Source organism: Protomyctophum bolini, assembly GCF_963924005.1.
Source record: "Protomyctophum bolini genome assembly, chromosome: 13".
Taxonomy (NCBI): Eukaryota; Metazoa; Chordata; class Actinopteri; order Myctophiformes; family Myctophidae; genus Protomyctophum; species Protomyctophum bolini.
Window position 1 is genome coordinate 26719434 of NC_137874.1, and position 23134 is coordinate 26742567.

At 40.5% G+C, this 23134-nt stretch overlaps 2 protein-coding genes and 1 long non-coding RNA gene across 4 annotated transcripts in view; all 3 read left to right on the top strand.

Annotated features, from left to right (window-relative positions):
- The first annotated feature begins 41 nt into the window (after positions 1 to 41).
- LOC308327173 lies at positions 42 to 5558 on the top strand. Its single transcript, XR_013965169.1, has 5 exons — positions 42 to 497; positions 791 to 1133; positions 1216 to 1355; positions 1442 to 1481; positions 3989 to 5558. It is a non-coding gene; the product is annotated as an uncharacterized lncRNA (long non-coding RNA).
- A 1798-nt stretch (positions 5559 to 7356) lies between these two features.
- On the top strand, positions 7357 to 14161 carry aspa (aspartoacylase). 2 transcript variants are annotated; one of them, XM_080780118.1, is made up of 6 exons: positions 7357 to 7761; positions 8993 to 9188; positions 9951 to 10044; positions 10199 to 10306; positions 11978 to 12087; positions 12780 to 14161. In XM_080780118.1, exons 1-6 carry the CDS (start codon positions 7520 to 7522, stop codon positions 12969 to 12971), a joined length of 942 nt encoding a protein of 313 aa, XP_080636244.1. In that variant the 5' UTR covers positions 7357 to 7519; the 3' UTR covers positions 12972 to 14161. The 2 variants fall into 2 exon arrangements, with proteins under 2 accessions (XP_080636244.1, XP_080636245.1); XM_080780119.1 differs by having other exon boundaries at positions 10199 to 10361; positions 12780 to 12911.
- Positions 14162 to 16525: 2364 nt separating this feature from the next.
- The window catches only part of abr (ABR activator of RhoGEF and GTPase), a 116159-nt gene continuing 109550 nt past the window's right edge, over positions 16526 to 23134 (top strand). The window contains exon 1 of the mRNA XM_080779405.1: positions 16526 to 17635. Coding sequence (XP_080635531.1) covers positions 16759 to 17635 — 877 coding nt within the window. The 5' untranslated portion in view covers positions 16526 to 16758. The remainder of the gene's footprint in view (positions 17636 to 23134) is intronic.

Consider the following 23134-nt stretch of genomic DNA (forward strand, 5'->3'; position numbering starts at 1 on the left):
TTGCAGCCTCTAAGGTTGCAGCCAGTAGTACAGTAGCCACACTTCCACACAGAGTTCAAGCGTGGTAGATTATTTCTTTCCGCGTGTGTTTATGATTTAACACGTTTGTTGATTAATATTCATGCCTGTGTTGGTCTCGTAACGGACTTATTTGATTACAACATTAAAACATCTGGAAGTACTTTGTTAGTTTGTTGGAGTGACTTCAAGGAAATCCAAGACCAAAGAAGCTAACGTTACTATCTCTACTGCACTCAATGCTGCGGTAACACCGCCATTGTTTTGCTTAGTGAATAGTGTGATATGACGGGGGTTCACAATTTTCCACCTGGGACTCAGGTAGACCGTATCCCTAAAGAGGCTTTGGGGAACTGGGAAGAATCCCAAATCATTTTGGAGGCGGCACCTGTAGATGTTGCGCGCGCGATATCAAAGTTTTTCGATAATGTTGCTGGTTCACATCTGTTCCCCGGGAATGACCGAATTCAGTCAGGAAGGTAAGAATGCCGCTCTGTGTGAATATAGTATACCTCTAGTCTGAAAATACAATTTGTCATCTGACGTTTGACAGCCTTGGAATCTTGGATCAATACTATCGTAGATTAATAATGAATTTGATCGAGTCTGACTTTTAGATGTCGATGCAAATGTCGAAATAGATACAGTGTATCTATGGTGGTTTTGATCCAAGGCTACAACAGTACAGTACATCCATGCTCTATGACCAGAACAGATATTTTGATGTGACCAAGTTACCAACCAACTAAACGTATAATCCTAATATCTGCAGCGATTCAGGCTCAGGGGATAGCCTCTTCATAACTCAAGTTCCAACACCAAAAGTGAAGAAAGCTCACAAACTACAGAGACGTCCAAGAGATGAACAACATGCTTTGACCGTTGTGACATCTGTCCTCCAAGCCCAGTCTGCACACGGAGCAAGGAAACGTCCAAAATATGTTAAAAAGAAGTCCGAATCCCACTCCCAACTAAAAAATAAATGGCGAATGAGATGGTACTCTTTTGGTTTCCTTTCTTGCATTTACAATAAAAGATCCACATCTAGAAGCAAACAGAGGAGAATACGCAAGACAAGGACGAGTTTAAGGGCCTACTACAATGCAAAGCTTCATGTAAGGTTTCCTTCCTCTTCAGTCAGTTTGAATACTTTCAAAATATTATCTACTAATGTGAATGATGGATTGTTTTTAACAGAGCGCTGTAATTGGAGGTTTCTTTAAATGTGTTAAAACACATCAACTCACAGCAAGGCACAACGAAAGCAGAGATACCCAGCTGCCAAGTTTACCAAGAAGATGCATAGATGAAGGAGTGACTTTATCACCACTGTCAGAGTAAGTTCATTGCGACGAACACCATCTTTCTTTCTTTTTTCTTTGCTTATAATGATATCCACAACGATAATATTTTTATTTTTCAGAGAGGATGAAATAGCAGATGACGGTGATATCAAAGTGGTGGTAAGTAGATTATATAAAACCTTGTAATGACTTGTAGTAGACCTGTTTTGCACTTTTGGCCCTAGTTGCAAGCAGACTACACTTTTGTTATGTTAAAAATCAGACCCGTCTGAACTACTGTACAAGCCCTCCCTTGCCTGTGTGTGCCTGTGTCTGTGTAGGCTGTGCAAAAGTGACACTTGGTGGTGATGAACAAACGCTATTTTCGTGCTCGGACACAGCCACACACATAGCTGTCTATAGAAGTCGTTGCCCCACTCAAAGAAATCACACTTATTATTATTATCATCATACACAGATAGATTTATTATCCTGTAGGGGGAAATCAGTCGCCCAGCCCCAGAGGCAGCACAGCAGTTAAGGTTACAACATTACAATTAAGGATAAGAAGGATAAAAGTACTGTAGTATACCAAAGAAGGAAAGGCATGGTGCATCAAGAAACAATTCAGTATTTAAGTCCGACGTCATTTTGTAGTGCTACGTTACGTCCGGGTCCAAGTGGCACCAGCTCCCGTCCGCATCCCATTGTAAATGGAATATCTAAACGCATGAATCTTTTTACAATGACGTTATTTTTCAGAAAGGAAGCCATTGAGGGTTAAAATGGGTCTTAATGCTTCCAACTCGAGTAGAATTATTAATGTTTTGTACAAGTGTCCATGATAATAAAAATATATTATGTGGAGACAATTAAAACTATTATTATCATTATTATTGAAGGTGGCAACAGTCCATTTGCTCGGTCAAATATTTCGTGGGCATATTTAGAATGCGTGCAGGCTTAGTATGTTGAATCTAGTTTGCATTAATGAGGATTTAGTTGACACAATAAAATAAAATGGCGATAGTATTCCATGTGGGGCAGACGTCCTGTCACAGCCAGATTTGGGAGAGCAGCGCAGCTTTGTTGTTGCAAGGAAAGCGGTAAAATTAGACTTTCGTGGTTGTTTTCGTCTCAGATTTAGTCCGACGGAGCGTCACAGTATAACTCCATGGGGACACAAAAGCGACACAAAAGTAGGACCCGGAGGTATCTCAGGAGGGGGCGCTCACGCACTTTTTATCCTCAATTCCATGGTACACAGACACAGAAATCTGGCTATAGGAGGTCCTAGCGCCCCTCAAAAATACAACTGTGCTTGCCAGTAAAAATAGATTGTAACAGCATGGCCAATATTAAAGTTACTGTGTTACAGACAATGCAACAATTATCTTTTTATATATAAAATAATATACATTGGTTTTCCTTTCGGCTTTTCCCTTCAGGGGTCGCCACAGCGAATCATCTGCCTCCATTTCACCCTGTCCTCTGCCTCTGTCCTCTTCTCTCACACCAACTAACTTCACGTCCTCTTTCACTACATTATAAATCTTCTCTTTGGCCTCCTTTCTTTAGGCCTCCTGTCTGGCAGTTCCAACCTCAACATCCTAATACCGATATACTCACTATGCCTACTCTGTACATGTCCAAACCATCTCAGTCTTGCCTCTCTGGCTTTTTCTCCAAAAACATCCGACATGTGCTATCCCTCTGATGTACTCATTCCTGATCCTATCCATCCTTGTTACTCCCTGTACTGAGAGAACCTCAACATTTTAGTCTCTGCTACCTCCAGCTCTGCTTCATGTCTTTTCCTCAGTGCGACTGTCTCTAAAGTCTAAACCACACAACATAGCTGGTTTCACCACCGTCTTGTACACCTTCCCTTTCATTCTTGCTGATACTTTCCTATCACACATCACACCTGACACTTTTCGGCACCCATTCCAACCTGCTTGCACTCGTTTCTTCACAGATTTCTTTAACAATGAATCGATTTAATCGGACACATCGTGTGTGTGTGTGTGTGTGTGTGTGTGTGTGTGTGTGTGTGCATATTTATGTGCAGCTGCCCACAACCCACACCCGATTCGACTGTTATCACCCCTTAATCAAGAGAATGTTCGTAATCGGCAAATACCCCCAGTATGTGATAATCAACATACTGGGAAATCCGGAAGTGAAACTATAAGAGCGTTTGCTTTTTGTGTCAATGACGGAGGTGCGCCGTGTCTGGTGGCCTTGAGCCACGTGAGGCACTGCCGAGAGAGGCGCTAGCCAAGCGAGTCGCCGTGTGGAGCGTTGCGAAGGCCACCAGACCCGACTCAGCGCCGTCCGAGTTATGTCCCGATAGGCAGAGAATAGTATTTATTAGTAGCCCCTAGTTTCCATGCACCGACAATAGAGTTGGAAATGACACGTTCAGCATGGGGAGTCCTTGACCAGGCTATGTCTGCACCACCACCCTGAATGCGTGCAGTCCGGGGGAATACAGCCAAACACCACAATGTCTAGTATGCCTGTATGGCCATATTCCAACGTCCTGATAACGTTGATTTCGTATATTTAATACAGTGATAACGGGTGAATCGCCCCTCCAACCAATCCCTGTTTTGGCATTGCTATGACATTTTAAATGTAAAATTGGTCCTGATAACTACCGCCTGTTTTTTGTCATCTGTCAGAAACTGAACCGTTTTTCTACATCATCAAAACCAAGACTGAAGAAGACTAATCCACCAAGCCAGCATCAGCGAGCACCTCAACATCAGGCTAATGCCACAAATGTGAATGCAGACATCACACGGGAGCTGTCTCAGGTACAGAGCAGCGCAGACCCTTGGCCATCACAGAGTCATGCAATCAAACTTTATGGAAAGAGGAGTGATTCCTTGTTTTGTGTTGATACAGTGGCACAAGAGCAGATTAATGTAGATCTTTCCCAATGTGGTCTAACTACTAGGGGAGATGATTCTCAGTTAAAGAAAAAAAGGAAAAGAAAAAAAGAACACAGGGCTTTAGATTTGGAGGAGTCAAGTACCATTAATTCTGATGCCTCAACACAGAAGAGAAGAACTTCTGAAGTGTGTACCACTGGACACATCAAGGACAGTGGTGATTCTCAGAAATGTACCAATGGAAACCAGAAAGCAACTGAATGTTCCTCTGTTAAAGGTGTGGAAGTAACATCCAAGAAAAAGAAAAACAAGAAAATGAGTGAAACATCCACCACTGACCGTGTAGATTGTGGTGGTGTACAAAATGAACACTCTGCATCTGTGGAGAAAACGGGAACAATTGGGACTGGTTCCTTCCTTTTTGGTGACACAGTGGAAAAAGATTATAATGCACATGAGGAAACGACTGTCTCTTTTCCAGCTAAAAAGAAGAAGAGCAAGAAGTGCAAAAACAGAGCAGGTCTAAGCACTCCTGGTTTTGATATGGATGTCGTGGAAAATATTGATGATTCTCAGGAGGCTGTGGTGGCACCTAATGGTATAGCTTCAAAAAAGAAAAAAAAGAAGCAGCTTTTGTGCGTCACAGGTTTGGAGGAGTTTTGTATAAAATGGTGAGGAGTTTGAGGCACACAATTACACCAGAGCAACTCTGTGTCTGAAACAATGAGCTTGAACAAAACTGGGCTAACATTTAAGAAAAAGAAGAAATGTAACAAAAGAAAATTAAGATATTTTGTCGACATAGAATGTGAAACTCTTGAGTAGGCCCGTCACAATTATTTGCATACTCGTCATAATCTTGGAAATGGCAAATCTACAAGATTTGTAGATCCACTATTTCCACTATTTTATATATTTTTTATAAATGATTAAATTTGGCATTTTGACCATAATACCAATTTATTTATTTTTTATTTTTTTGTATTCTCGGACATTGGCGGTCATTTCTTTGTATTTTATCAAGATTTTGACATGAATCTGCCTTGTGCAACTTAGTTTTGTTTAAAGGCCTAAAAGCCACACAAAGTGTTATTTGCAAATAATTGGATGACAATAAATCAAGTAAAATGTCATTATTGCGAAAGCCCCCCTACTCTTTGAGTTATACAGAAATTATAGAGATGTGTTTGGGAAAACATCTGTATCCAGCAATCTTGTCATTTTATAGAAGATAACATAACGGTGTAATTCACCACCTCTGATTAATTTGAAGAATTTTATATAAATGTATATCATTATTTTCTTATGTTCTGTGAAAATTACTGTAAAATGGTTTTGTTTGATCATAATAAATGTATCATTTACATTTACCGTATTCCTAATAATTTGATTGGAAAGTATGTTTTGGAACTAGTAGAACCATCATAAGGCATCATAAATTGCAAAAGTACTTCACCTATTTTCAATCATATCTTGACATAATTAGTCCTGTTTGTAATGACCAAACCTGCCTATACTGGAATACGTGGGTCTGACTGTTCCGAGGTCGCCAGATTTGACCCGGGTGAGTAGGTTTGGGGGAGAGCATTCTTGTATTCTATTCTAAACGGCCTACCACTGAGACCATCTGGTCAAAATGCCTGTCAAACCAGAAATAAGTTACATAATGTAATACGGCAATGATAATCGAAGTACAGCTGTGACAAGAGTGTCTTGTCACAACAGCAGGGGTCATCAATACGTCCATACATAGACAAATCTGTGGCAGCTGGCAAGACTTCACCTCTTCCATGGCAAATTCTAGATTTTGTTTTTACACCATTTTGTTATTTTGATCATAAAACCAATTAATTACTGAATGTCAGTCTCCAGGTTTTCATTAGAATATGCACATGACACACTATGGAACACAGTTATTGACCTGTAATGATCATTTAGGCCTAAAGGTCCCCACACACCGAGTGCGTTTTTCGGATTTTTAGCTGTTTCTCCATCGTTTTCCGAAAAACGCGGGCAGTGTGCAAACCACCGTAACTCTTTTTGTCTACTCATTTTGTATGTCTGTGACAAAAGTGTCCTCCACAAGCCAGCATGGCGATGACCCCTGAGCTTTTTTTTTTTTTCTTTGCTAGCCACTAGTCCTATAGACGGCAATGTGTGATTGTGTGTCCCTGGCTGGCTGGCTGGGTATGTCTGTTCGTCCGAGCACGGAAATAGCATTTGCATAGCACACACAATAGCAATAGCACACACACAGGCCAGGGACGAGGGCGTGTACAGAAGCCTACTACAGCACGAGTGCAAACGTACAGCACCACTCGGTTCAGACGGGCCAGATTTTTTGTGTGTTAAGTGGTTAAGTGCATCTGGGTTTTATATAAATATTGAACCAATGAAAAGTAAGTAATAACAAGAGCTTGTGTCTAAATAACTCAATTTAATCCATTGGTTCAGAGCCAAGTCTCCTGAGGAGGTGGCTGAAGCCGGTCCTGAGCGGGAGTCTCCAGACATAAAAGCAAAAACAATCCATTGGAACACACATGTACCTTGTTTTCATTCATGTAACTTTCCTTCAACCTCAGATCTTGAGAAATTGTTTGAAAACCTGCCTGTTTGCTCAGGGGGTAAATTAAAATTTGACCTTCAGGGTCAAAATGCTTGTCAAATTATTGGCTACAGTTATGACAAGTGTCTTGTCACAACATGTGAGCTTGCCATTTCATTTTTTGAAGTTCAAGAGAATGGTTAAGTGTCTCTGGATTTTATAAATATTTGACCAATGAAAGGTAATTAACTTACGGTAGTTAACAAGAGCTTGTGTCTAAAAAACTAAATTGGGTTATTTTACCATTTACTATAAACTAGTGAAGTTTTGGACATACAATGTTTAGAGTCTATATCAGCTGAAATTGTTAACCAGTTTACATGTGTAATGGTATTTCCAATTGAATAAAGCAAGCCACCTTACATTTACAAATGTATAACGGTCTATTAGACGAATTTGTGCTCTTAGGCCAGACCCATATCCGTGACAAAGATTAATCGTCCATGGTGTCAGTGGGAGGTACAACCTTAACCCAACCCTTTTAGGAAATGTTGCCTACCAACAACCCATGTAATGTAATCCACACACTCCACAACACAACACATGTACGGTGACTGACCATTATTCCCCAGCGGCTGTATTACGTAAGTGTACTCGCACAGCGGGCATTTAAGAAACGACACGTACTGGCTTTGTAGTACCTCCAGAAACTTTTATCAGCTTATCAGTGGTCTTTTTCTTTTCACCATTTCACGGTTGCTGTTCCAGCATACATGTCTTCACTTAATAATGCCATCTGTTTCAACGAGGCGAGAAGAGTTGCTATTTTTGGAGGCACGCATGGAAATGAGATGTCAGGCGTGACGCTTGTAAATTTGTGGATCAAAAATAACACTGAAATCCAAAGGAAGGGAGTTGAGACGAGACCCTTCATAACCAACCCCAAAGCAGTGGAGAAATGCACCAGATATGTGGATACGGATCTGAACAGAGCATTCACCACCGAAAATCTAAGGTAAATGTTATTGGACCAAATGTAGCCTATAAGTGTTATTATCGGACACTCTTGCTCACTTGCTGAGTCATGAATAAGATGATCCGGTTATTTATTTATTATCCAGGTTACCTGGATGGCACAGGTGTTGTTAGAAAAAAACATATTGGCTAATCATATAATATACATATTTATATAATAGCCTACACTATAACTTTAAAGTATTATTTTATCTTCAATTGACAATTAATAAAGCATAGTTTTACAACCGAACGCACCTTGCTTTGCAATGTGACCAGGCTATAATTATTCTCCCAAATTTGACAACGTTGTTGGTTAACTAGTAAATAGTTAAGAATATAATAGGTCAAATAATTTCAGCAGCGTGCGACTTGGGCACAGCGGGTGGGTCACAGATGAGGCTCATGCCGCCTTGTCAGCCAGCTGCGAAAACGTTAACGAAACGTGCCAAATAAATGAAATGCGTTCAGACTTCACAGAGCAGACCACTTTTTGTTGTTGTTGCTTCTTTCATGCATGAAGTGCACCACAGCGGAAAATAAACTATTACGCAAACATAGGCCTATACGTGACTTACTCACATCTTCAATGTGCACATGGCCTCATTCAGTAGGTTATGTGTAAAATGATCCCTGCCATCACAGTGTGTACCTACTGTGTATGTATGCATGATGCAATATTAGTTAGGTTAATTGAGTAGTTTTTTAATTATTATTTGTATTTATTTATTTTGTGTAATTGAATACTTTATTACCACGCTTATTAACAGTATTATACATAGATATAGGTAGCATAGACAAATGTTATGCTAAAAGGATAAGACTATCAAATGCTTAATTTTTACAAAGAGAGCAGATTAATATTGAGAACATCCGTGTCAAGTTTATTCACAAGTTCACAACATGGAACTGTCCAGTCAAGTGTTCTTCAAATCAAATGTACAGTACGTTTCTTTGGTTCAGACATGCATGCTTTTGTTGTAGTCTTGAATGCTAACAAAACACTTTCTTCTTAAATTGTCTTTCTTGGATGGCACAATGAATTTATCATAACATGACAATGCAAAGGTGATACCATCCACACAGGAGTAGACAAGGTTAGGGTTAGCATTAACGTTCCATCAATAATTAACATACTTATCATAGCACTTTGTTCTTTTGTCTGAGTTTCTTTATAAGTGGTGGTGACATTATCAAGAAGTATTTGATTTTTCTCATCTTGTTCACTATAGTGCCCCAAGTGGAGATGACCTGCCCTATGAGGTGCAGAGGGCCCAAGAGATCAACAGGATGTTCGGACCTAAAGACAGCCCCGAGGCCTATGACGTTATCTTTGATCTCCACAACACTACTTCTAATATGGGCTGCACTCTGATTCTAGAAGGTTCCAAAGACCACTTCAACCTCCAGATGATGAACTATATCAAGGTGATACCATTATAGTAATAGTCCAGCTTCAGCAACAAATATTTTACTTTTAACTCACATCCACAGGTGTTCAGAAGCAGTCAACCCATGACCTAATATATCACAGTCAGTGAGTGGTGCTGACTACAGTAGTGGAAAATAATAATGGTTGACTGTAGTCTGTGTGCACTAGCAAGTGAATGTTCTACTAATTGTATAGGCCTCTTTGGTGAAGCTCTATGAACACAACATAATGATCTACTTATCTCTACTTATTGAACAAATGATGCATTCATCCAAGGTTTAGCCAGCCAAAGGTTCTTACTGGCTTAAGACCTGTTACCCTAACATCTTACATCTATAGCCATGGCTATGAGAAATTAGTAAAGAACAAACCTTTGCTAAATGCAAAAAGATGTACGTTGTATTCATACGCTGAGATCCTGTAGTGATAAATACTACACTGCACTGGTGATGCCAGTTTCAGAAAGATGTATCTGTCAGATTTTTCAGATTTCATTCCGATTGGCTTTCAGCGGTCCGTTTTGCACAAAACGCCACAAATCATGAATGCAGTTTCGATTGGTGAGAAACTTTGCATGTACAATCCCAATAGGCCTCAAGGTGATGCTACAACAGGTCGCAATACAGCCCTGGGTACAGTGGGTAGGCAACCCAGCTTGGTGGGGATCTGTGCTCAGAGGAGCACACTTTTAGTTTGTAATGTTGCCAGTATCAGCATCTCTAAAAGTGTGTTTTCCTACTTTTTCATTTGTTTTGCAGAAGGCCATTGATCCAGCTAGCTGTCCTGTTCTGCTGAATGAACACCCTCTTCTGAAATATTCAACTTCACGGTCTGTGGCCAAGCACCCTATTGGTGAGTCTTAAGTCCGTTTAAACTGTTCCTGTGACTATCTATAGCAAGATAACACTGTACATTAGGCATACCATTTAGCACCTTTTCCAATCCGTTATATAAATACATTTGTAATAGTATAATGCATGTAATTATGGATTTTGTTTTATTTCAGGTCTGGAGGTTGGCCCTCAGCCTCAAGGGGTTTTAAGGAGCAACATCTTTGAAGCTATGAGGGTCATTCTGAAACATGCCCTAGACTTCATTGAGCTATTTAATGAAGGTAGGGGAGACTGTGGTAATACACAGCAGCTTACAGAGCAGCAGTGGTTCAGGGGGTAGGCCTTCTAGAAATCAGAAGGTTCCTTATTCGATCCCTGGTTCCTCTTTCATAATGTCCTTGAGCAAGACACTGAACCCCTAACTGCTCCTGATGAGCAGGTTGGTTGGTTGTGTGTGTGTGTGTGTGTGTGTGTGTGTGTGTGTGTGTGTGTGTGTGTGTGTGTGTGTGTGTGTGTGCGCGTGTGTGCATGTGTGTGTGTGCATGTGTGTGTGAGTGACTATAATGCACCATGTAAAGCACTTTGTTTGCAATGTACACGTAGTTTGTAACATGTAAAAGTTTCTGCCTACCACTGCAGAGACTATAGGGTTTGAATCCTCCTCTGTGCATCCAGCTTGACTGGATGATCCTACGAACACAATTGGCAATGTGCTGCCCAGCAGCCCAGGTGCCCCCTCCCCATTTTCTAAAGCAGAAGAACAGTGTTTGAGCATTCAGAGAACAGCGTTTCAGCATTTACAGCACATTGTTTCAGGATTCATAGAACAGCGTTTCAGCATTTAAAGGACATTGTTTCAGCATTCAGAGAACATTGTTTCAGCATTCAGAGAACATTGTTTCAGCATTCAGATAACCTTGTTTCAGCATTCAGAGAACATTGTTTTAGCATTCAGATAACCTTGTTTCAGCATTCAGAGAACATTGTTTTAGCATTCAGATAACCTTGTTTCAGCATTCAGAGAACATTGTTTCAGCATTCAGATAACCTTGTTTCAGCATTCAGATAACCAGCTTGTTTCAGCATTCAGAGAACATTATTTCAGCATTCAGATAACAGTGGTTAAACATTCAGAGAACAGCGTTTCAGCATTGGCAATAAGGCAGTTTTTCCTTCCTCCTTTTTATATAAACAAGCAAACTGTGCCAAGTGTGAGTTTCAGTCTATCTGCCCCTAACTGGCCTGTTGGTGAATGACATGCTTGTTGGAAGTTGGTTAGTTTCCATGTCATCAGCATGGGTGCCAATGGTTCAGTATTCCCGGGACCACACTGGTGCTAATGAATGCTCTTGCAAGGTCCTCTTCTATGAAAATGAAAGGCATGAAGTTCAAAGAAGCAATACGTTGGGTTCTATGAGATAAGAAATGTACTTTCTATGCCTTGTTATTATCACTAAGTAAGGCATTATGTACTGAAAAACAATGCAGTGTGGAAGGTCACCCTGAAGGGGTTAATTTGGCAATGCTGACCTTGTCTCTGCACATTGTGCACAATATATCGCATAATTGACATTACATTATCGCTACATCGCTACTCCTGATTTGTGAAACAAATGCAGTACATAATACACAAGACAGTACAGATATTATCCCCCCCGGACCATCTAAAAGGATGGTGGTATGTGGAGTTATTGAAAATCTGAATTTTGACATGTCTCACATAATTATCTCCTGTCTTGCCTGAGCAAATTAATTCTGGTGTGCTGTGAACACATTTAATTTTAAATGTATAATTTGTGACAGCTGTTGTTTACTAATTTAAATTAAATGCACAGTTGTAATGAATAAAATCATCCAGCATAGGACAATTTCTAAGAATGCAGGATACTGACTGTCTGACTCTGACTGTATGTAGCTTGTACTACGACTCACAAGGCTGATGTGTTTTGTAGGTATGGAGTTCCCTCCATGTGTCGTAGATGTGTTCAGAGTCTTAGAGAGGATGGACTATCCCAGAGATACCAACGGCAACATCATTGGCATGGTGCACCCCAATCTACAGGTGAATACCAAATTAAGAACGTGTTTCTATTTATCTTATAATTAATTGCTTTTCACTATTCTGATAATGAATTCTGATTAATTTATAGTATACTTTTCACTACAATCGTGTCGCACGCTGAACATGATCAATCTACGAGCTCACAACTGAATTTCTAGGCTACTTTACACCAGTGCGCATCAAAGTATAATCCAGGCTGGGTGGCCTACTCAGGGCTGATGACATTCATGAGTTGTGGCCGGCAGGATGCGAGGATGCTGCCGAGGGAAAAAGCGTTTTTACGACTTACTGTACAGTTCAAGGTTTTTGCATTTGTGCTGCCCCCTATCAGAAGAAGTGAAAGCGTTTTTGAAGATGTGCTCTAGAATCTAGAGTCTAGATACATGTAGGCCCCTCAACAGGCAATTCCAATTTGGAGTTGATTGGATGTTGTATTTTTCACGATATACGTATGGCTTTTTTATAGCCCACTGATTGATTGAAAAAATACATGTTTCTGCATCCCTTATGGGTGAAAATGAAAGCTTGTGTGTGTGTGTGTGTGTGTGTGTGTGTGTGCGCATGCGTGCGTGCGTAGAAAACATAGCTTTTGCCTCCTGTCCTATCATGCTTTAGTAGAATAGACCTTCAATAGCAAGGTGTCGGGTTTCCACAAAGGCCCTCTTCAGCCTTTTCCCTTGTTGTCGTTCCAGGACTGTGACTGGGAACCGCTGAACCCTGGTGACCCTATGTTCCAAACATTTGATGGAAGGACTCTCCACTATGAAGGAACTGGCACAGTCTATCCCACTTTTATTAATGAGGCAGCCTATTATGAAAAGCAACAGGCATTCGTAACCACGAGGCGAGAGACCTTGGCAGCTAGAGCTATCAGAAAAACATAAATAATTGTTACTATTCAAGAAATAGAATTTGTGTGTACAAATTCACAGTAATGATATTTAAAGATTTAATTTTAGTTTTTAATAAATTAAAGTAGTTTTTTTCCATAGTGTTCATTAAAAACAATATCTTATACCACACAGAGTTAGTTTTTGTTTCAGGATTGGAAATTATTACTATGCAAACTATTTTATGTAAATGTTGTGCTTAATACTGTGAAAGTGATTGGTCTAAAGACTATTATTGTGGTTAGCATTTTATGCTACAACTCTTTGCACATATAGGCCTATATATTTTAAAACATTGAATAAGCAGATGCTTTGCAGAATATAAAATTCTTAATTATACTAATATATATCAATATCTCCTTTAACTGCTCAGGAAGGAATATAACAATGTTTGGCCCTTTTATGTTTGTGGCCTTTTACTGCAACAACACAACTTCCATTACCTACCTGTCACTTACTGTATAGTGTGTATAGTGTATTGATGGTGCTTTCCTACTGTGGCCTTATAAACTATTATAATAATTTCAAAACAAAGATAATTTTATATTAATATATTTAATCTTAATATGAAATGAAAGATACTGTCAACCGTTGGAATATGATTTGAAATGTTTTTATAATGTCACTGTATTTGTTTTGTTATTTGGATATTCTGTAAATTTAGAGCGAGAGAGAGAGAGAGTGAGAGAGACAGGCATATGAAATGTCAAAACATGGAAATTATTTGTAATATTGTATTTTCTAACCTTGTTCATGTCTTTGATATTGTAATTAAAAAATAACTGTTTTGCTCTTAGTAATGTACTTTTCTTTGAACATTTTTGATAGCATTCTTTTTTTGTTACATTAATTTCAAAGTCTTTGACAAATTGACATCCTGTGCAAATGATATAATAAATAATCCCACTCCACTGACACAAACAAGAGGTGCCATTTTTACAGCAATATGGGAAAATCATCTTTCCTATATTCGGCAGCAGTTCAGTGGATGCAATCCTACCTGGAGGGGAGAGAACTGAAGGTGGAGGTGAACGGAACACTGTCCCCCCCCCCCCTCCCAGTGAGCTATGGCGTTCCACAAGGAAGCATACTAGGGTCTTTACTGTTCCGAATATATGTTAACGACATGACATCAGTTTGATGTCGAAACTGGACCCCGTAAACCTGAATCCCCCACCACTCCTTTTTCCCCTCACTGTATGTCGTCGTCCCCCCCCCCCCCTTTTTTTACCAACTCTATGATGATTTCCTGTTTTTGGCTATATAGAGTATATTTGTACTCTAATTGTTATGATGAATTGAACATGGTGGGCCCTATTGTAAACAAGTGTAATACTTTATGGTGTCGTCCACAGTTAACAGTTTTGTATTGAGTGGTGCTTGAAATGTACTGTAATTCAATCTGTTAATAAATTCATCAATCAATCAATAAATATAGCAATATCCTACACTCACAATCTGTTTTTTACTGTGTGTTTATTGCTTAATCTGCTCATTTAAAATGCAACATGTTTCCTATCATGCAACTCAAAGAACCACAAGGGGGCAACACATAACCATTAACCAAACTTTCTAACCTTCAGCCTACCACTGTATATATGTTGCACTCTGCTGTACCTTGTCTGAAAATAAATCAAAATCACCAAAAAATAAATCACCAAATATGACCAAGAGATTATGCAGAACCTAAAGCACCACAAGTGTCCCCAGTAACTCATGTGCGTTACACAAAGTCCAAGATATGCTGACAGACAACTCCTTTTCTTCCCAGGCCCTTCTTCCCTATCCACCCAGGTTGCTTCCATGCAGGTGATGACTGATGAGCCAATAAGGTGCTTGTGCTTTTTGAGCAGTGTCAACCGCTCCTACAAGTGACTTTGTGTGTATGTCTGTATGTCTTCTGTATTCCTTGCCCCAACCAGGGATGTCAACAAAGCAACTGTGTTGCTTGCTAAAAATAATTGATTTCAAGGGTCCATTCTTCACCTGAAAATCAGTTATTTTGGTGGAGCAACACAGTCATGAAGTATAATTGCTGATCAATGATTCTTCAGACTAGATGGAGCTAGATGACGCATCCATGTTTCAGTTCTTGGCGAGGATCCAAATGGGCACTCAGCGACACGCCGACACCAACTGACCATCTTTCCCTCCTCTCTCTCCCTGTCCAGTGATTCCTATATATTGTGTATATAGTATTATACTTTTACTAAAAATCATCTGCTTGGCTGCTCACCAGATCTTCTGTAGAATGTAGTTGTTTGTAGATCATTGAGTTCACAATGTTTAAGTTCAAGTTTATTCTTACTTTGTGTAAGACAGCAAGCCTGCAGAGGAATTAATAAATGAATCAAGTTTGGTAAAAGAAGCATTAATCCAAGTGATGACATGTGCATACACTGTACACTATGTCATTGTCAATGTATGCATGCTCTGGATGCATGCATGCATCAAAGAGTGAGGAATATGCATGAACAGAATCACTGATGCTGGTACATAGATATATGAGGAATATGCATGAACAGAATCACTGATGTTGGTAAATAGTTGATATGCTGGAAAAACTGTTTCCGTCTGAGGCCTGGTATTAATAAGTAGTCTGATAAACATTCAGGCCACTGTCTTAATGTCTCACTGCTGAAACCACCAGCCAGTGGGAAAAAATGAACCACCCACAGCACAGGCTTGTCTTGTACTGTACATTACACACGTGATGTCTGGTAAATCTCCAATATTTATGTACTGCAAATGTTTGTCAGTGCTATTGTTATATAGTACTACTAAGGGCATGCACATCATGCATATGCATATCTCATGTCTTGATATCATGATACTCATATAAAATGTGTGTATCATGATAGTGATTGTGGTTGCCAACCACTACTCAAGCTCAGTAGCCACCAAACAAAGCAGCAGGCCTATTATTGTAAACAAGTAATTACAAAAGAAAGTACCTAATTATAGATCAGCAGGTTAAGCTATACCCTTTACTGTAATATACATAATATAGCAGCCAGCTAGTGTGTTAACTTACTGTTACTTACAATAGAATCTAGTAAACCATGTCACCACCCCCCCTGTATTTATATAGGGTCCGTCCGTGCTGTAAGAATAGACCGTTAGTAGGATAGTAGGATACTGTAGTGTAATAACCTTGTGTCACAACTCGCACAAGCGTAAAAGTTCGAGTTGCAGTTGGTATTCATTAATGATGGCAGGCAGCTGCAGCAGCAATCATGTGTGGAGCCAAAAAATGCTTGCACACATCCATTCCATCAGCAGGTGCTCACTTGACATGGTACCAATAATGCACTATACTGACCAGTAATCTTTAAAATCGCTCTCTATAAAAGCCGTATTTATACTTCGCAGTGCGATGGTGTCGCGTGTCGACATTTGCAGATCTACAAGCTCACAAAGCGTCGGGATGCGACGTGTTGTGGGCTTGTAGGTCTGCTATTTTCGGCGTCACCACTTATCTCAATACATCATAGCCTTGTCTCAATACCGGAAGCATCCAGCAACTTGAGTAGGACCGTGCAAAGTTGTCATCAGTGTTGCAGACCTGCTGCGATAGTTGTACGTGTGAGAAGCTGAACATGAACAAGTTTTGGTGGTAGGCACGGTAGTCAAGGCAGAGACTATAGTCTTATAGATATTTAAAAACATAATAATAACTATTGCGACAGAATCGCCATTGACTGGCTGTTGGTGGAGACATCTTTACATTTTGAAGACGGAGGTGAGGCTGCAGTAAGCAGTTCGAGTCGCGACGACAATAATGTGGGAGCAGAAGGAATTCGAAAAACACTGGAAGAGTGAATTCCCCGACGGGGAAGTCCCCAAAATGGATTTAAACTCGGTCGAAGAGATTGAGGCCGAGTTAGACAAATGCAAAGCGAATCTCAAAAACCTCCAACAGGCGCTTTCGGAGGAGAAATTCAAGGTGAATTACCTACAGACCACCGTTGCCAGACAGAAGAGAAGTTCCCAAAAGGGGAGGTGTGGAAATAAGGATGAAAACTTTAACGCGGACGTCTACGGGCTTCACAACAAGGATCATTGGACGTCAGTCGATAAGGATGATGGTGGGGAAAGTACGAAGGTGCACGGAAGCATGAAAGTCCATGCGCCGGGTGGTAACCAAGGCAATGTTGCTGTGAACTCTTTTGGCCCCGACCTGAGCAGGACCAGCATCAGGACAGGTAAACCTGGCCCTGTGCCGCCGCGGAAGCCAAGCTATCTGAAAAACAACACCACCTTCATAACCGGCGTCTCTCAGCCGGATGGAAACTGCGTCGGGAAACCGAACACCGTCCGTGACAGCCGAGAGGCCAGTGACCACGAGTACGAGGACGTGGAGTTGAATGAGAATTTTGTCAAGAGTAACATGGTGGCCCCCAAGATTTCCAGCAGCAGTGACAGCCTGCAGGGCTTCCCGGCGGTGAATCCTCACCGAGACGTTCTGCGGCCTTTCCGGCTGAGCAGGGACCAGGACTCCAGTGACGACGTCGACGGGAGACTGTCACCGTCCTTAGGCTTGATGCAGGTGCCTGTCCGCAGGACGTCCCGCGGCTCTGGATGCAGCACCCCCGACAGACGCAGTGATGGCTACCTGAGTTCAGACCACGAAGATTCCTCCTCTCCTCTCCCATACGGTAATAAAACCAAGCCTGCACATTACAGACTAATTCAAATCACACGCCAATTTATCTCAAATTTGATTATGAAGCTGTTATACTATCCAATTTATATTTTGTAGTATCTGACGTCCTCCCGTCACTAACTCAATATCCCAAGGCATGTCTTTGAAAGTAACTTTTTATAGGCTTCTATCTATGCACACCAAAAACGTGGTGTAAAGAAACATTGTTCATTGATTGTTTTTTCCTTCTAAATAACCCTATATTCCAAGACATAAAGCTGCTACTATCCACAGTCTGGACACATTATCCTGGTGAATGGTGGTGTCTATAGTGATAGTAACAAATACTCAAATGTGAAAGAAGATATATAGAATGAAAACTTAACTCTGAAAACAGGAAACACAATATACACAAGACCGAGTTGCACAATGATCTATGTGTTGCCATGAGACTTCCTCATCCATTTGGCAATATTGAATGTAGTTATCTTCATCACAAGTTGTCACTAGCTGGAGCTCTTATTCAGCCCTTATTTGACTATATGCATGCACCTCCTGGTTTTCCAACATCTCAATGTCACACAAAATAAGCTCCAGAACTAATAATAATAATCAGACTTTTGCTAGGACTAGGGCCCATGACCCTACCTCTGTGCAATTTGATAGCATAGGTTGGCTCAGTGTTGAAGACAGAATTAAACAACAAAAAATGGGACTAGCATTCAAGATTGTAAATGCAGCTCTGCCATCCATGCCCACAGTGCCCATTTACTTGACTGATTACCTCAAAAAGGTGAGCAACTCCCACAGCCATAATACTAGAGGGATCGTAAATAATGATCTGATGCCACCCATTTTCAGAACAAATATGGGTAAATTCACATTTCACAGCACTGCCACTCACGTGTGGAATGCCCTGCCCCCTTCCCTCAAAACAAACAGATCACTGGTTTCCTTTAAAAAGGGTCTGAAAACTCACCTGTCACTGTCATCAGGTCAAAGGGAGAGAAGGTGATTGGCTCCCCCCCCCCCTTTTATGTTTTATTAATGTATTTCTATTCCAACCTGTACACAGAAACGTATTGTTTGTTGTCACTGTTGTCATTGTGAATGAATGCATGGGACCCGAATGGAAACAAGACTGCAAGGTCTTTCTTCGGTGCTGTCCTTTTGGACCAATGCTGTGCTTGACTGTACCCTGTCAATATTGCATTTGCCAGACTTATCACTATGATTGATTGAATTCTTTATTAGTCACAAATGTAAAGTGCACCAGTAAAGCATATAGGCTAAAAGGAAAACACACACAAAAAAGGACCATTGTGGTCCTATGTATTCAATTCATCAACAGGGCACATTATATTTATATATTATATTAACTGACACAATAGCACTGCTTATTAGTTCTGTACTATATATCCTGGGTGCAGAATCAGAGTTAGATCTACACAAGGACCACATGAGAATCCCAATTTGGATAAGTTGTTCAGAAGGGAGTCGGTATGAGACAGACAATGAGGCATTTTTCCACTTTGTAATGATCAAATGCTATATGCTGCCTGCTGAGATGGCATTCTACATGTACTCAGGATTTTAAACAGTGTCTGAGGCAACCACTTACTTGGGTGCTGTTTCACTGATTCCGCATGCTATGGATAGCTGAAATATTGGTGAGAAAGAATGGAATGTTGTTGGACGATAATGGCTGTATCTATGGAGAGACACCCCTCTGCAAGTGACTGCTTCATTGAGCATACTGTACATGCAGGAAAATGACTTTGAAAGAAAGCAGTTGCAAATTACCACTTTAAGAGCTTCTTATTGTCAACTACCATCTTTCACATGTGTCTCAGATGTAGAAATTTTGCACAGTGACGTTGTTGCCTGCCAAATGATGAATCAAATAGTGTAGAATCCTGTCTGGTTTTACTTTTCTCATCACTTGTAACAGTGAGTCATTGTAGAAGTATGTTACTTGCTGTTGTTGTTTTAGCATTAGATTTTCCTCAATGCTGATTGGCATGCATTTGATGGAACACCCTCAGAGGCCTCCTGTACTGATAGTCAGATTCCTTCTGTCAGCCATCTAGCTATTTAAGGAATTTTGAATCGGATGCCTTGAACACAAGGATTATTTTGAGTACATAACCACTTTGATCTCCCTATACTAGGATGTGTTGTTTTTACACAGTATACTAAGCTTAACAGTTGTTTGACTTGTGGGCTGCAAGACTTTTTAAAATCTTTTTTCCTGACATTTTACCTTTTCCATTAAAGGTATTGTTTTTACTCAAGGGCAAGGCATTTAGGTTGTACTAGAACGGAAGGACTTAGATATTGTAATTTGTAACAGGCCAGATGGGAAGCTCTTTCGTGTACCTCTTACCTAAGAGGAGCATATTGATCATATACTTACTTACATATTTATTGGCGTGTGATCGGTAGTGAATAGCGAAAGTAGGTTGCTGTCTGAGTCTAGGAGTATTTTATTTTCCACCAGCACACATTGACCAACTGCTTTATCTATTCTAAACCAACCAAATAAGTGTGTTTTTAAATATTGTAATGGGGTAATTTCATCATGGGCAAATATTGCATTTACTGTTGTAAATGAGTAGAACCTGCCCATAACTTCTATGGCAACTCTAGATGAAGGATTATCTATTTTGACTTGGGGAGATTTGCCGGTCTTTGTCATGGATTTTCTTACGGATTAAAGCCTGTCATAATTCAATGCTTTGTTACTATTACATCAACAACTTAAACCTTTCATGGGAGATTAGCAAAATTTACCAGTAGGTGAGATTGATTTGCAGCATGTTCCTGTCGGGTGTGACAGGCCATGCTAACCTTCACCCTAAATGGTTTTAACCTTTAGCACATACTACAGCTGCAGTATTGCAGGTCCTTCACACAAATGCCATTGACATCAATGAAGAGTTGTGCAGTCTTGTTGTGGTCTGGTGTGTGGTGGTGAGTGCAGCACATTTCCAGTTATTCCACTGTCTGCCGCTGCACTCAAAGTTCAACTCAATTCTACTTCCAGCCTCTGACCTTTCAACTCAGAGCCAATAGCTAGAGAGCGTAACCTGGAATGAATGGACAGACAGAGATTGTTCAAAATGACACAAACATTTCTCCCCCGTCTTTACCTGTTGCCACTTTCTCTCTAACCGAAAAGCAGGGCTTGTCCAGGCCCGTCATGAAAATCTTGTGTGGTGGTGCTGCTGCAAGCCGATTGCAGTGTTCGCATTGAGTTCATATAGTGTAAATGTGGCAGGTAGGATTATATTTAGACTTTCCACATGAACATTATATTGTTGGTATGACAAACTTAAACCTATCAAAGTATCAATTTTGAGGCTTTGTTTGTGTGTGTTCATGCCTATGTGTGTAGGCTATACAGGTATGTGTGGGTAATAACAGCTACTGTAGCAGTCCTGGCATCTTTCCAACTCAGATACTATAGTTGGTCACTTTTCCGACCTCTCAATATTCCAACCTGAGCAACCTCCCATAATTCCAAACTAACACTATCCCAAACCCTAACTTCAGTCTTAACCGGCCACGTAGGTCGCTAACCAATAAAATGGACAGTTTGGGTGGTTCGAATCCCGGCTCCTCCTGTCCATATGTCGAAGTGTCCTTGGGCAAGACACTGAACCCTACATTGCCTCCAATGAGTTGGTCGGTGTGAGCTTGCTATCATTGGTGTGTGAATGTGGGAAGTGAGGACGCTGGCGTTGACTGTTCTGTTCGCCGCTTCACCTCCCAATGAATGATTGAATGAACCATTGTAAAGCGCTTTGAGCACTTGGAAAATGCAATAAAAAATGCGCTATAAAAATTAAAAATGCAATTAATTATTATTATTAACCCTAACCTGTGTCTTAACCGGCTACGCCTCAATCTTAACCTGGCCACGTAGGTCGGACTAACGGGACGTCGGACTTATGGGCAGTCCCCGTAGTTTACTGTCCATCTGTAAGACAGACCACTGCTGCTGAAATTTGTGTGGCACTTTTGAACCTTTCTATAAATAATATGTAAACTATTTGTATTTGTTAAAGAAGGAAGATAGCTCCATCTAATGTCTTCATAAATGTAAATTATATTTTCGCTTTTGTACGCTTCATATCTTGGTACATTCTTGAGGAGAGAAGAGATGAGTCATAGTCAACCCATTTAAAGTAAAGCGAGTTATGACACTCTTTGATCTTGCCGTGAGTCACGACCATGCATGTTACTATTTTAAACATTGACACCTGTCAATCTCAAAGACACCTTCCGCAGACAGCCATCAAGATTACTTTCGTCCAATGAAAATATATCTTCTTCAATTCTACAAGACAATTCTTGACATTAGACACATTCCTCCTGTCCATTACTGTGCACAAATGTACTGTATATAAACAGGTACTTAGGCCTTAGTGTTTTAGTGCAAAATACATTTTGAAATTCCTATAGATTTCCTATACATTTAACCTGGCTTGCCCGTTCTGGAGCACATGTGGACCAATCGGCTTCTGTGTTTGTGCAGTGTCTGCTTCTGTGTTTGTCCATGGACAACATTTATGCATCTCCATTATTTGGTAGGGTGACTTCTGCATTTATCAGGTGATTACCCTGATATACTGTATAATGGTGTCTTAAACAGTTAAGGCCCACAAAGCAGAACGCACTGGCTGTAAATTGCCAATAATGTCAACCCTGTTAGCTTAGCGGGTAGCCAGGTAGTGTCTTGTTGTGGTTGACTTGCATGGGGAGGCACACTGGATATGAAAGGGGGAGGTGAAGGAACTTGGTGTTGGGTGAAAATATGTGAAAATATGTATACTGTAGGTGAGAAGTGAGGTGAGAAGTGAGAACATATTGATGTAGGTACTAGGCAGAGAGAACATCTGTGTATATCAGAGGTGTGAAATGTGAAGGTCATGACTTGACAAGCTCAGCTTGACATCCAAGAAGGTTTCCCTTTCATTGGACTTCTACACTTAATTTGTTGCGTACATTGCACCACAGTAGCTATTACCTATTTCAGTTTAGTCTATACTGATGACTGTACCTTAGGTACAGTATCATGTGCCCACATGCCCTCTGATTAGTCTGACAGCAACAGCAACGCTGCAAGTGGCAGTAAGGAAAGTTGTTCTTAAGATGTCATAGTCACACCCTGAACATTCTGATGGTGATAATTATGCTGCTATGGACTGATAATTACGCTTGGTCCAGTAATGTGGTTTGTGTTCTATGTCATCTAGGTAATTGGTGCTTTCTTTATGATCTCCCACATTTCTTTGCTTTTGTTGCTCCTAAGCTACCAGCGGGGAAAAAAGGTCAATGTGTGAATGCATTTTGAAATTGCATATGTACTGTACACTATAGATAATATTGTGACCGAAGGTTGCCAGTCCATTACGCCTTGTGACGTCACGCCTTGTGACATCACGCCTACAATCCCTGTTATGCCCATATATGGAGATCCCTGATCTCATCAATATTAAGCCCATAT